The sequence below is a fragment of the Miscanthus floridulus genome, chromosome 9 (genome assembly GCF_019320115.1).
Source record: "Miscanthus floridulus cultivar M001 chromosome 9, ASM1932011v1, whole genome shotgun sequence".
NCBI lineage: Eukaryota > Viridiplantae > Streptophyta > Magnoliopsida > Poales > Poaceae > Miscanthus > Miscanthus floridulus.
In genome coordinates, this window is record NC_089588.1 from 63953022 (window position 1) to 63967528 (window position 14507).

The 14507-nt window shown below is 52.8% G+C and overlaps 1 protein-coding gene across 1 annotated transcript; it reads left to right on the top strand.

Annotated features, from left to right (window-relative positions):
* The first annotated feature begins 979 nt into the window (after positions 1 to 979).
* On the top strand, positions 980 to 2046 carry LOC136482068 (uncharacterized). Its single transcript, XM_066479321.1, has one exon. The coding sequence runs from the start codon at positions 1246 to 1248 to the stop codon at positions 1993 to 1995; it is 750 nt and encodes a 249-aa protein (XP_066335418.1). The 5' UTR covers positions 980 to 1245; the 3' UTR covers positions 1996 to 2046.
* The last annotated feature ends 12461 nt before the right edge of the window (positions 2047 to 14507 follow it).

The window sequence follows — 14507 nt, forward strand, 5'->3', positions numbered from 1 at the left end:
CCAGAGAACATAGAGAAGTTCTATGACTCCTACCTTGCCGAGATACATGTTGGGAACTGTACAGGAGGACAGATGAACAAATTTGGGTGGAAGAACGTCGCTCGGAGGTACTATTTAGCATCAGGCTTGATGCATGACAGAGAATAGCTTCAAGGCAAGCTAAGGACACTCAGGAAAATATGGACATTGTGTGACAAAGCACAAAACCACACTGGCTTAGGTATAGATGCAGATGGAAAGATTCATGCTTTTGACCAATGGTGGAATGACAATGCTCAGGTAATTTGTTCTATAGGTTGCTCTGTTATTAACAAATGTTAATTCCCTAATTGCTTGACAACTACATCGGTCTATATTGTACAGGGTGACAATGATTTGCTGAAGATTAGAAGGGATGGTGTGCCTACATACTTGGACCAGCTGCATGGCATGTTCAAAGGAAACACAGTTGATAGGACAACCTCCTTTGTTCCTGCTGCAAGAGAGACCATTGACTTGAATGATGATGATTCTGATGAAGAAGCAGGAGGATAAACTGACCTCTATGAGTGTTGGAAATAAGAGGACCAGCAGTACAAGCACAACTGCATCCAGCCCTAGCAAGAGGTTAAAGAGCCCAGCAGTGAGGTCAATGACTATCCAAATGACCACACACAATGACTTAAGCAGAGAGAGGCTACAGTTCTTGAAGGAGAGAGAGAGTAGAAAGGAGGAAGTGCTACAGAGATTAGTTAAGGACAAGTCCTGGAAGATAACAGAGTGCACCAGGATAGCTCTACAAGAGTTGGGCATCAGTACTACAACAAAGACTTTGTTTTCTGGGTTGCATAAGCTAGTGCAATCAGAAACTGAAATGGACTTCTTCCTTGCCTAGGACACTAAGGAAGGGAAGATACACGTCATCGAGCTGAATATCCCGTAGACTGGCCTAGTGGACAACTAGAAAACTTAGCCTTATTTGCATGTAGGGCATTTGGTGGAGGGCGTATGAACTTGTTGTGTCCTGTTGTGGTGTGTTAGTTAAATTTGAACTTGTTATGCAGTATGATGGGTTTATTTGCTGTTTTCCTATATTAACTTGTGGAATGGATATATGTGCTGTTTTGAAACTTGATCATGTGGGATGACAGGGAGTGATGCATGGGATTCATGGGCTGTTTGATCAAATGACTGACTTGCTCTTGTCTCTGTCCATGATAGGTTGGTGATGATGATCAAGATGCAAGAAGACAACATTTGCTGCAGATGATATTGGATAATGATGATGATGAGTTGATGGAAGAGCTAATGAATGATGAGGAGGATGATGAGTTTCTCCATGGTATGTACCAGTTTGCTGTGCACATTGACAAGTATATGAATAGGGCTCAGTATAGGACTCCAAGAGTTAGTGGTTTGCAGTGGGTGCATGATAAGCTTGACAACATTAAGTCTTGTTATAACATGTTTAGAATGACCCCAACAATATTCCATAGCCTTCATAACTTGTTAGTGGACAAATATGGGCTCAAGTCTACCACTAAGTCCACATCTGTTGAGGCTTTAGGGATGTTTCTTTGGATGGTAGGAGCACCACAGTCTGTTAGGCAAGCAGAGGACAGGTTTGAGAGGTCATTGGGCACTGTTTCAACAATGTTTACCAAAGTTTTGAGGTGTCTGGTCAGGCTTGCTGCAGACATTATTAAGCCAGTAGATCCACAGTTCAGAACAATGCATCCTAGACTAAGAAGTACTAGATGTTATCCCTACTTCAAGAACTGCATAGGGGCTATAGATGGGACTCATATCCCTTGTGTCGTGCCAAACCATTTGTTTATTCAGCACTTGTGCCGCAAGAGCATCACTACACAAAATGTAATGGCCTGTTGTGACTTCGACATGAGGTTTACATTTGTTAATGCTGGCTGGCCTAGATCTGTTCATGACATGAGAGTGTTCAATGATTCAACAACAACATACTCCGCAGTCTTTCCACATCCACCAAATGATACGTAGGTACACATGAGTGCAATTGTTCCTTGTTGGTTATGTACCTGTTGCTTATAATTTGTTTGCTGCTGTAGGCAAATACTATCTAGTGGACTCCGGGTATCCTAACCGGCTAGGTTATCTTGCTCCATACAAGGGAACCAAGTACCATCTCTAGGAGTTCCGCGATGGGCCCGAGCCACAACGTAAAGAAGAGCTCTTCAATTACACACACTCTTCTCTTAGGAATGTTATTGAGAGGTCATTCGGGGTACTGAAAATGAAGTGGCGGATCTTGCAAAAGATCCCTCCTTATTCACCTGAGAAGCAAGCCCAAATCATTTGTGCATGTATGGCTCTTCATAATTTTATGAGGACTAGTGGCTTAGCAGATAAGCATTTCGGTAGGTGTGACCGAAATGAGAACTTTGTGCCGAGACAAGCTTATGAAAATCAACCTGAACTCGAGGTAGTGGAGGATGAGGAGTGGTCATGCATGAATGCCATCCGTGATTCGCTTGCTAATGCTCTGATGGATCGTAATTGACAGTTTTGTGTGGTTCAGTACATGTTTCTATAGTACAGTGTGTTACGGCTTCTGTGAATGGGCGAGAGTGACGGGTGCTCTAACATGCGCTAAGTATTGAAGCGTATGTTCTATGTAGCTGTGGGGTTCTAGAACCGTTGAGCTGTTCGAGTGCTTAGGTTGCCTAGAGCTTAAGAGAACGTGCAACCTCTTTTCTTTCGAGAGCCAAGAGAACGTCCTCAGAGAGGAGAGAGCGCATCCCATTTTATAATTAAAGGGGATGGCCTTACAAGTCAGAGAAAGGGAGAATGGATACATGTGCTACCTAGTCTTGTTGCCCACGTTGTCGGGTACAAGATGGTCGTCGGCGCCCACAATACTGTTTATGTCAGACGTGTGTGGCAGGTTCTGTCATGTTCGCCTGGTACGGCAAACATCGGTGCCTACAATATTGTTTGTACTCTGACACGCCTAGAAGGTTGCATAGTGCCCATCTGGCATGGCCTGGTGGCACCGTCCTGATGGTGCGCAGGGCATGGTAGGGTACAGTCCTTGGTATTGCGGTTGACTTTGAGCGCCTTACCTTATCTGCTTTGCCTGATCCCTGTGCCCTCACCGAGCGGGCGTCCCCGGTCGATCGTCCCTAGTTGGCCCCGATCATGTTGGTCGGAGAAGAATCACGAGCAGAGGTCCAGCGTATCACCTGTCGGAAAAGAAGGTCGAAGCCGGACTATGTCCCCACCTTGGCCAGGCCTTCTGGTCAGGGACCGGATCGTTGCCCTGGCCTATCATTATGTATCTGGGCCGACCCGGGAAGCACGTGTTGTCGCAACGCCGTCTGCTGGGCTGAGTTTTTTTTGTAGGGAAGCGGGTTCGTCGGGGACCCCGGGTTTACGAACCCGATAGGAGCCCCTGAGCCCTTTTGGGACTTCTGTGAAGTTGTGAAGGGGCCGTTTATACTTGTTTCACGAGCGCGCCCAGTGGGTGTAAGATCGTGGGTTGCCGTCGAACGAGACGGAGTGCCAACCCAAGTGTTGGGCGCGACCGAGGGGTCAGGCGAGGCAGAGCGCCAACCCAAGCGTCAGGCGTGGTCGAGGGGCCAAGCGAGGCAGAGCGCCTACCCAAGCGTCGGGCGTGGCCGAGGGGTCGGGCGAGGTGTCGGGGCGCCAACCCAAGCATCGGGCGCAGCCGTGGGGTCGGGCGAGGCGGAGCGCCTACCCAAGTGTCGGGCGTGGCCGAGGGGTCGAGTGAGGTAGAGCGCCTACCCAAGCATTGGGCCAACCCAAGCGTCGGGTGTGGCTGAGGAGTCGGGTGAGGCGGAGCGCCTACCCAAGTGTTGGGCCAACCCAAGCGTCGGGCGTGACCGAGGGGTCGGGTGAGGCGGAGCGCCAACCTAAGCTTTGGGCGTGGCCAAGGGGTTGGGTGAGGCGGAGCGCCTACCCGAGGTGTCAGGGCACGGTCGAGGGGTTGGTCTAATTTCGTGCATTACCCCGTCCGTGGTTTTCACAACCGGAGGGGTTGAGCTAATGTCGCATGCCTCGTTGGCTCGAGTGACGTGCTCGGTGAGCTTAATAACAGGTACGTTCGAGTGGAATCTGGGTCCGTCATTCATAATGGGGTCGGCATAGCCCTATTGTGGCATTCCACTGCTCCTTAACCCGCCTCCCGGTAGATGCCTGAGCCGTTCCAGAGATCGACTTAGGTGGCCCGCTGGCCTCCCCTCGATGGAGATTCTATGGGCATGGCTCGAGGTTATGATCGAACAAGAAGGTCAAGATGACCCTGTCCGCTTCGGAGCGGATCGAGCAAGGACCGATGGGGCTCATCTGCGTTTTCTCCCCTGGCTCTATTTGACACGAGGTGGCCTCGAGCCCTTCATGGGGCAGCCTTCAAACCCAAGTCGGTCGTCACTCATATTGAATGAGGCGACTACCACTTCATGACGCAACGTGAAGCATTGTGATGTATCAATTGCATATGCAATGTTTGGATATATGGGATGAATGTATGAATGCATGCATGGGAAAGGATGAATGAATCATCATGCACTAGAAAATAAAAAGGGGTTTTGGTAAAGTTACCTCGATGGCTTGAGTGACTGGTTCGGGGAGCTCTTGTTGGATATGTCCAAATGGAATCCGAGTCTATCGTTCATGACGGAGTCAACATAGCCCACATGGGGCATCCCCCTGCTCCTTACCTATCTGTCGACAGCCGCTCAAGCCATCCGATTGACTCAGGTGACCCGTTGGTCTCTCCTCGATGGAGATTCCATTGGTGGACCTTCCAAACCCTGCCTAGGAAGACGGAGAGTCGTTTGCATGTGGTTGCACCTTATTTCATGCACCCGGGTTGCGGTAGTGGTGGGCCCTACCCAAGCCACGTCCCGTTTAACCAGGCGACGTTTTGCCGGGCAGGCACGTCCCATCAGCTAGGGGCCACGTCCCGCCACACACCTTCCCTTATTAAATAGGTGGAAGGGAGAGGGTTTTCCTCCCATTCTTTCGCCTCTCTCCAACTGCTGCCTCTTCTCCTTCCTTTTTTTCGCCAAGCCTGTTCGTGCGCCATGACGGTTTCTAGGAGAGAGGAGGGTAAAGCGAGGGAGAGAAAAAACTCATAGATTCATCCGTAAATCCGAGGTGCGATGGCGAACTAGAGGCCTTCCACCATGGATGAAGAGGTGCTGGCCGCCTTCACTGAGAATGGGTTGCTCCCGTCGAAGGATGTGGCGCATTGGAGAGCTCCTACGTCGGGGGAGGTTGTTCCGCAACCCCATGCCGGCGAGGTCGTAACCTTCCTCACCTTCCACGAGTGTGGGCTCGGGTATCCTGTGCACTGGTTCCTGTGCGGGCTCCTCAATGAGTGGGGTTTAGAGTTGTAGCACCTCAACCCAACTGGGGTGCTGCACATCTCCGGCTTCGTCACCGTCTACGAGGCCTTCCTTAGAACGGAGCTGCACATGGACCTCTTTTGGTGGATCTTTAGTGGGTGAGCCCTGTCCGAGGGGAAGCCGCCTAGAATCACGCTAGTTGGGGGTTTGCTTGTAGAAGAAGCCAAAGCCATTAGCCCCCTATCCTGCGTACTCCCCCTGTGACTCCAACCGGGGGTGGCACGACGAGTCGGTCATCACTCCAACTATGACATCAGGAACCCGACGGAGGCACCATTCCTGACATTTATCGGACGAAGGCCAGAGAGGAGGGAGAGTTGGTCGTGGGGTCCCACCGGTCGGCAGAACAAATTGGAGGTTATCGAGTCAGAGCTTCAGAGGCTTATGCAGCATGGCCTCGATGGGTTGCGGGTCTTCGATACCTTATTCTGCCGTTGGGTCACCCCATTGGCAGAGAGAAGGCGACCGATGTGGGAGTACTCCGGCCTAATGGATCCTGACCACGCGTCGTCGGAGGAGTTTCCAAAGGACAAAGTCTGGAGTTAACTCGATCGGGTGCTGCAACTGAGAGATAAAGACTCCCTCGAAGGGACACCTAGACCTCTTCACACCGTGAAGCTATCCAATCTAGTATGTCCCCTTTTCCCATGACCTTTTCCTCCTTGTTTTTGGTGTTGTGATTGATTTTGAGTTGCCCATTTTGAAGGGACTCTCGAGCTATAAATCCTAGCCGCATCTTTCGAGGGGGCCAGAGGGTGCAGCTCGGCAAGCTGCCTAGAGGGAGGCGGTGCTTGCCAAGAAGAAAAAGAAAGCCGAGAAGGCCCGGAGGAGGTTTGAAAAGGAGAAAGATATCAGCCGGTGGGTCCGGGCGGGCGAGAGCCGGAGCGACATGGAGGCAGAGCTCGAGTCGAAGGAGCCCCTAGAGATGGGTGGCGATGTGAGTGCCTCCGAGGACAAAGGAGACAGGGGCGCTATTGTGACCTTAGTGGAGCATCATGAGCCCACAGCCGCATCCGTCGGTGGCGGGCATAATATAGAGACGCGTGACAATGTTCCTAAGTCAAGGAAGCGCACCGCGAGCCAAGATGCCGCCCTCAAATGAGAGGCGAAGCGGGCGCGGTCGCCGCGCCCTTCGGATGCATCATCGGCTCCATGCCCCCAGCTCCGAGTGTGGTGGATCATGCTGGTCGGTCGGGGGGACGTGATCGTTCCCCTGCGTCATCGGGGTCGGTGCGTGTGCGCGACCCCCAACGGAGAGATGCCCCGCTAGTTACTCCGGTGGTTTCGCCACAAGCTGGCGGTCACGGCCGTTCTCAAACCGATCGGTGACCAGCTAGATCAGCTCCTTCCTCGGCCGATACGAGAGGGCACGGGTTGCGACCTATGAGCGGTCCTCATCCGATCGGCTCATCGTCAGCCGGTCGGGGCTTTAGGGCTTTGCCGCTGTCGTCTAGGTATGTAATCATATTCCCTCCTGTTCTCATAGTTGAGTTTTTGAGTGTGACTAACCCGCGCTTGTTTGACAGTAGCCAGGGGCTGGCGGGACTAGGAATCTCCCCACCTCTCGTAATAGAAGAGTGGAGACCTAGCCTGTAGCGGGTCGCGACGAGCGGCGGAGGAAGCAGGCTGGCGCTGCGTGCAACCTTCCTTACTGGGGGTTGCGTCTTCCTGGTTGGTTGAGAGCATGGCAGAAGCAGCAGCAGCGGTGATGGCGGCGATCCCCATGGTGATGGTGGAGGTCAGGTCGAAGGTGACTCTTGTGGTCCCTCCCCCAACGGCTGCGGAGGAGGAGAGGGAAACTGGGCTCCCTGCCTCACCCGACGGAGGAGTGCATGGTTCGCTCACCTGGTTGGAGCTAGAGGGGTTTGAAGGAGCCACGACCAGGCTAGAGGTAGTGCATCCACCGGTGGGCCATGGAGTCCAGGCTGTGGAGATCCCCCTCTCCAGCGAGGAAGACACCGAGATGGAGCCGTCGGCCGTCCCACCATCCCAAGAGCTGGTAATGATCTGGTTGTCGCAAGATACTGTGGTGGCTGGATCTTCTAGTGGGTCGGGGGTGAGCCATGAGCTGGTGTAGCCATGCTAGGGAGAGCCGAGAAAGGCCCGGTTCGTCCTTCATGACGAGGAGGAGGTGAAGCTGTGGCACTTGCTTAGAGAGAGAGGACTGTCTATAGAGTCCAACCTCGCCCTTACCAAGGCGAGGCTCAAGGAGGCTTTAGAGAGGGTTGAGGTCGTCCATCATGCCATGATAGTCGACCTGTCGTGCGTTGTAGAGGTAAGCTCTCTGCGTTTTTGTTGTTGTCCTTGACTCTTTGGCCTTTCAATGGTTGTCTCAGCATGCCCACTTCTTGTCTCACAGGATCTGGAGATGATGTCGATCTGTAAGTCTAGATTTCTTTGGGAGAAACACGGTTGGATGGAGTAGGAAGCAACGGCGTCACGGTGGGTCGACGATCTCAAGCACTAGCTGGAGTCCACCCACTGTGAGTCCTAAGATCGGGCGACCGAGGCGACAGGAGCGCGGGCTGCGGAACTGTGTTCGGTCGAGCGGGTGACTGCTGCCGAGCAGTAACTTGATGTGGCAAAGGTCCACTTGGTGGAGACCAAAGCGGCGCTTCAAAAGTCCTTAGTGGCTCTAGAGGCAGAGCGAAAGGGCCGATCGGACGCTGAACAAGAAGTGGTTACGCTCCAAGGGTAGATGCTCGACGTAGAGGAGTCAAACGCTCGACTGCTCGAGAGGGTGACCCGGCAAGAGGATGGGCTCGCCATTCTCAAAAGCATCCATCTTGGTATGTATCTGTTCTGCCTTCGGTTGATGCCTTGATTTTTTCTTTCCTTTGCTTCTGAATTTGTTGTCTTTTTCTAGAACTGGGTGGAAAGATCGACTCTCTAGAGCAAGAGCTAGAGACGGCCAAAGCAGCGGTCGATCGAGGCATGGAGGCGCTATCCCAGTCCCTAGAGGAGTGACGCACTCTCGAGGGATAGCTCGACCAGATTTGCAACATCACACAGGTGGTCGTCTCCGAAGTGTTTGGGTCGGGACCAAGCACTAGTACGCTCGCCATCCAGCTGGCGGAGGTCCCAAACAAAGTTTGGGTGCTTATCTCCGATGACATGTTCTATGGGACGTCAGGGGTGCTGACCTCGGTGGTGACCCATCACCCCGATCTGGACTTTGCGGCTATCTGTAGAGTGTATGCCGATAGGTGGAGCGCAGATGAAATCCATGCGTTGGGAGAGAGTTTGGTGCTATATGCACAGATGGTCACCGAGCAGGTCACCGCGTAGTGAGTGATGGAGGCTCGCTGTTTGACCATGACTAAAGATGTGCACCGGGAGGATGTCGTCCAGCCTATGGAGGGAGTGGAGACCGGGTCAGAGGCAAGCGTCATCCTACCCCCGACCGAGCCGAACATCGTGCCGACTAGAAGCGAGCTGCATTCGTCCTCGTTGACCGTACCGTCAGGCGATGCCGCCGGGGAGCCATAGTAGAGTTTAGAGTAGAAATAGTCAGTACATGTAAAAGACGATTTTATGGGGAAGCCCCCATGTGAACAATTTTACATTCGTGAATATTTCAATTTCATTTTGTGATGAAAATCACTTGTGAGGGGAAGCTTGTCCCATCCGCCCTTTTTTTACCCTAGCGTAATTTTGTTTTTTTTGTCCTTTTTTTTTCGCACCTGCCCATTGACCCATAGGCTGCAACCTTAAGAACCTAGGCATGGCCCATGAGGCTCAGCTGCTCATAACTGTAGGTTGTGGCGGGGTGTGATTGGTCAGGAGTTCAAAACACAAGTTACGCAGGGTAATCAAAGGAACGGAATGCCCTTTCGTTTGGGTGACGCCCTTTCGTTTGGGCGAAAAGTATTACTATTATGATAGTAAAAAGGAGGGTGGTGTCGCACCCCCATGGAGCCCCGAGCGACCCAGGGCGAGAGTGCTTGGGCTGGGGTGCTGTAGGAGCAAACGTTAAATGAAAAGAAACGGAAAGACCGAGCTTTAGGAAAAGAAACGACATAACTTTTGATGTTCCATGTGTTGGTGAGAACATTGCCATTGTCGTTGTTTAGCCGGTAGGCACCTGGTCGGATCACCTCGGTCACCATGTAGGGTCCTTCCCATGGTGGAGAGAGCTTATGTTTATCCTTGGTGGACTGGGTCCTCCTAAGTACGAGATCACTGACCTCGAGGATACTCCCCATGATTTTTCTTTCATGGTACCTATGGAGAGTTTGCTGGTAGCAAGCGAAGGGAATGATGGTCATCTCACGAGCCTCCTCGAGTAGGTTGACCGCGTCCTTCTGAGCCTCTATGGCTCGGTCTCGGTCAAAGGCCTTCACTCTTGGGCCACCGTGATCAAGGTCGGAGGGCAACACTGCTTCAGCTCTGTAGGCTAGGAAAAAGGTGTGAACCCTGTGGATTGGCTCGGGGTCATTCTCAGGCTCCAGAGGATCGCTAGGACTTCTACAACCCATCGCATGACATACTTATTAAGTTGGTCAAAGATGCAGGGCTTGATTCCTTGGAGGACCATGCCATTGGCTCGCTCGACCTGACCATTAGTACGCGAATGTCCGACCGAGGCCCAGTCGATCCTGATGCCGTATCCATCATAGAAGTCCAGGATCTTCTTCTCGGTGAAGTTTGTTCTGTGGTCGATGATGATACAGTTAGGAACACCAAAACGATAGATGATGTCAAGGAAGAACTTAACCGCCTCTACCGAGCGGATGTTGGTGATGGGCTTCACCTCTATCCACTTGGTGAATTTGTCCACTGCTACGAGTAGGTGAGTGAAGCCACCTAGGGCCTTTTTGAGGGGTCCGACCATGTCGAGGCCCCAGACCATGAATGGCCAGGTGATGGAGATGGTCTGAAGCTCCTGTGCCAGTAGATGAGTTTGCTGAGCATAGAACTGCATCCTTCACACCTGCGGACAACCTCCTATGCATCTCGCAGCGCGGTGGGCCTGTAAAAACCTTGGCGAAAGGCTTTCCCGACCAACGACCTCGGGGCTACGTGATGTTCGCAAATTTTGGCATCGAGGAGAAGCTATTTCCCTTGGTTGGTCGGGAAGCACTTCATGAGTATTCCCGACGGGCTCCGCTTGTAAGTTTGTCATCAATGGCGACGAACATCTTGGCGTGTCAAGCGATTCATCGCGCTTTAGTCCTTTCTGGTGGGAGAACCTCCTCGAGGAGGTAGGTGAGCAGTGGTGCTCTCCAGTCAACCGGATCGAGCGTCATTATGGCGATGTCGGTGGGTGATGTTGCCATGAAGGCACCCAAGTCAGAGCCACCGAGCACTTGGTCAGGGTCAGGGCACGTCGGGAGGTCGGATCCTCCAGAACGTGGGTAGATGGCTCATGGAGATCATTGATGAAGACCCCATCTAGAGACGACACCCGCCTAGTAGCCAATTTTGTGAGGAAATCGGCGGCATCGTTGTCCTTTCGGGGGACATGATGCAGTTCAATCCCTTGGAATTTGTCCTCGAGCTTGCGCACCTCCTGGCAATATGCTGCCATGAGAGGGCTCTTACAGGAGGACTCCTTCATGACTTGGTCGATGACCAACTCTGAGTCACCGCAGACATATAGCCGCGTGGCGCCGAGCTCGACGGCGACGCACAGTCTGTTGGTGAGGGCCTCATATTCCACGGCGTTGTTTGAGGCTAAAAATGGAGACAGGTCGCGTAGCAGAGCCTGCTCTCATCCGTGGAGATCAGAACCACTCCATGCCCCAAGCCGAGCGCCATGACCAACCCGTCGAAGTACATCATCCAGTACTCGTAGGTGACGTCTGGGGTCAGGAGCTAGACTTTCGTCCATTCGGTGATGAATTCGGCAAGAGCCTGAGACTTAATAGTAGTGCGGGGGATATACCTGATGTCGTGGCCCATGAGCTCGAGAGCCCACTTAGAGATCCATCCCATGGCATCACGATTATGGATGATGTCTCCCAGTGGGTATGAAGTGACAACCATGACTTTGTGGTCGGTGAAGTAGTGCAGGAGCTTTCGGGTCGCCATTAGCACGGTGTATAGAAGCTTCAAAACCTGGGGGTATCGAACCTTGGCGTCGGTGAGTACCTCACCAATGAAGTACACTGGTCATTGGACCTTCAGAGGGTGTCCTAGCTCCTCCCTTTTGACGACTAGGGTGGCGCTCACAACGTGGTTGTTTGCCATGGTGTAGAGGAGGAGGGGTTCTTCCTATTCAGGAGCGATGAGGATTGGGGCTGATGTCAGTGATGCTTTGAGGCTTTCCAAAGTCTACTGTGCCTCCTCAGTCCAGATGAATGTGTCTGTCTTCTTGAGAAGTTTATAGAGAGGCATCCCCCGCTCGCCTAGTCGAGAGAAGAACCAGCTCAGGGTGGCCAAACAGCCGGTGAGCCTCTGTACGCCCTTGACATTGCGTATGGGGCCCATGTTGGAGATGGCCATGATTTTTTTAGGGTTAGCTTCAATGCCATGTTTGGACATGATGTATCTAAGCAGCTTCTCCTTTGGAACCCCAAAAACACATTTTTCAAGATTCAATTTGATGCTGAACCTTCGGAGGTTTGCGAATGTCGCGGCCAAGTTTGCGATCAGGTCGCTAGCTTGAGCCGTTTTCACCACTATGTCATCTACATAGACGGCGATTGTTGGTTTCAGCCGCTCAACTTGGTCAGGCTAGTTAGGCGGGTCGATTTGGTCAGCGAAGCATCACTGCACGCACCATGGATAGGTGGCGCCAGCGTTCTTTAGACTGAAAGGCATGATTACATAGTAGTACAAACCATACGATCTGGTGATAGCCTGAGTAGGCATCCTTAAAGGAGAGGATGTCACATCCTGAGGTGGAGTCGACTATTAGGTCTATGCATGGCAAAGGAAAATGGTCCTTTGGACATGCTTATTGAGGCTAGTATAATCAACACACATTCACTATTTCCCAGTCTTCTTTTTTCACAAGAACATGATTAGCTAGCTAGTCAGAGTGGTATACCTCTTTGATGAATCTGGCTGCCAAGAGTTTGACGATCTCCTCACCTATGGTACCCACATAGGCGTTGCTTGGTAGGCTTTGAGCCCAGGATGAGACGTAATGCATGCTAGGTGACCTCCCTTGGTACGCCCGGCATGTCAGAAGGTTTCCACACGAAGACATCGTGATTGACGCGTAGGAAGTCGGCGAGCTTGCTCTCCTATTTGGCCAGGAGCTTGGTCCTAATCCGCACCATCTTAGTTGGGTCAGTGGGGTCGATCCCCACCACCTTGGTTTCCTTGATCAAGTGGAAGGCACTCGATGAGGTTGGCTCATTGCAGTCTAGTACTGTTGGAGTCGACGATTCCCGAGCTCTGGGAGCTCGGCGGAGTTGATGACGGTAGTGGCAAGCTCGTAATGCTCGTGGTCGCACGTGTAGGCGTGCGAAAAGGTGCTACCCACATTGATGGCGCCGTTCGGTCTCGGCATCTTCAACTTGAGGTAGGTGTAGTTGAGGATTGCCATGAACTTGGCGTCGCATGGCTGCCCCAAGATGGCATGGTAGGACCCTAGAAAGTCCACCACCTCAAAGGTGAGGACCTCCGAGCGGAAGTTGGCTCGGTCGCCAAATGTGACGGGCAGGTCGATTTGCCTGAGTGGGTACGCCTACGTCCCCAGAATCACGCCGTGGAAGGGAGAGCTCACTGGGTGGAGCTCTGACTGGGGATGCGCATGGCGTCGAGGGTGTCGACGTAGAGAATGTTGAGGTCGCTGCCTCCGTCCATCAGCACCTTGGTGAGGTGCTTCTTACGGATGATGGGGTCGACAACAAGCAGGTAGCGGCCCGGTCGTGCGACGTGGGAAGGATGGTCTCTCTGATCAAAAGTGATCGGGGAGTCCGACTAGCTAAGGAAAGAGGGGATGGCCGACTCAGCAGCGCATGCCTCTCTATAGCGTACCTTGTGCTGGCGCTTGGAGTGGATGGCATCGGATCCCCCAAAGATCATGAGGCATTCCTCAGGGTCGGGGAAGCCATCATCATCCTTTCCCACCATGCCTCCTTTCTTGGCCTCCTCCTCCTTGCCTTTCCCTTCCTTCGGCTTGCTGGCGTGCCACAGAAAGTGCTTGAGGAGCTCGTAGTCCTTGTAGAGGTGCTTGACGAGGTAGGCATGGTTAGTGGATGGACTCTCCATGAGCTTGTTGAAGTGGTCGGGCTGGCCCTATTGGGGCTGCTTGCCCGCACGATTAGTCGTGGTGACCAAGGCTGGGTTAGCCGGTCGTCGCCGATCCTTCTTATTCTTCTTGGCCTTTTGTGTGGAGGGGCCTTCGCCTTGGTTCTCGCGCTTGGCCTTGCCCCTATCCCGGCCGCTGCCAAAGACCGCTCTGACCACCTCCACGTTGGAGGTATGGTTCGTGGCGATGTCGAGCAGGTCGTGGGTAGTACGGGGCTTCACACAACCAAGCTTGTGTATCAAGGACTCACAGGTTGTCCTAGAGACGAACGCGCTGATGATGTCTACATCAACGACATCAGGAAGGGAGTTGCACCGCTTGGAGAACCTACGGATGTAATCCCGTAGGGACTCGCTGGGCTCCTGCTAGTAGCTTTTGAGGTCCTAGGAATTCCCAGGACGAACATATGTCCCCTAGAAAATCCCAATGAAGACCCTCTTGAGATCTGCCTAGTCACGGATGCTATCAGGCAGAAGGAATTCGAGCCATGCTCGAACATGCTCCCCCACGTAGATTAGAAGATACTAGATGATGAAATGGTCATCATCCACTTCTCCGGCTTGACAGGCGAGCTGGAAGTCTTCAAGCCATATACTGGGGTTCGTTTCCCTGATGTATCTGGTGATGTTGGTGGGTGGTCGGAAGCGGTGTGGGAACAGTGCTTTCTAGATACGATGACCAAAGGCCCATGGTCCCGAGCCATCCAGACTAGGACTCTGGTCGTTTGGTCGGCCACCATACCTAGGGTGCGTGTCCTCGCACTCCTCGATGGTCTGGTCGGGGCCTGTATTGCCTACTCTCGCCGCCACTCGATAGGCGTCATCATCGTGCCAGGCATGGTGTTGATTATTGATGACGTTGCGAGCATCACGGTTTGGCCCGAGGCATTTGCGCACAGGTGGTTGGTGTGGAGCAGG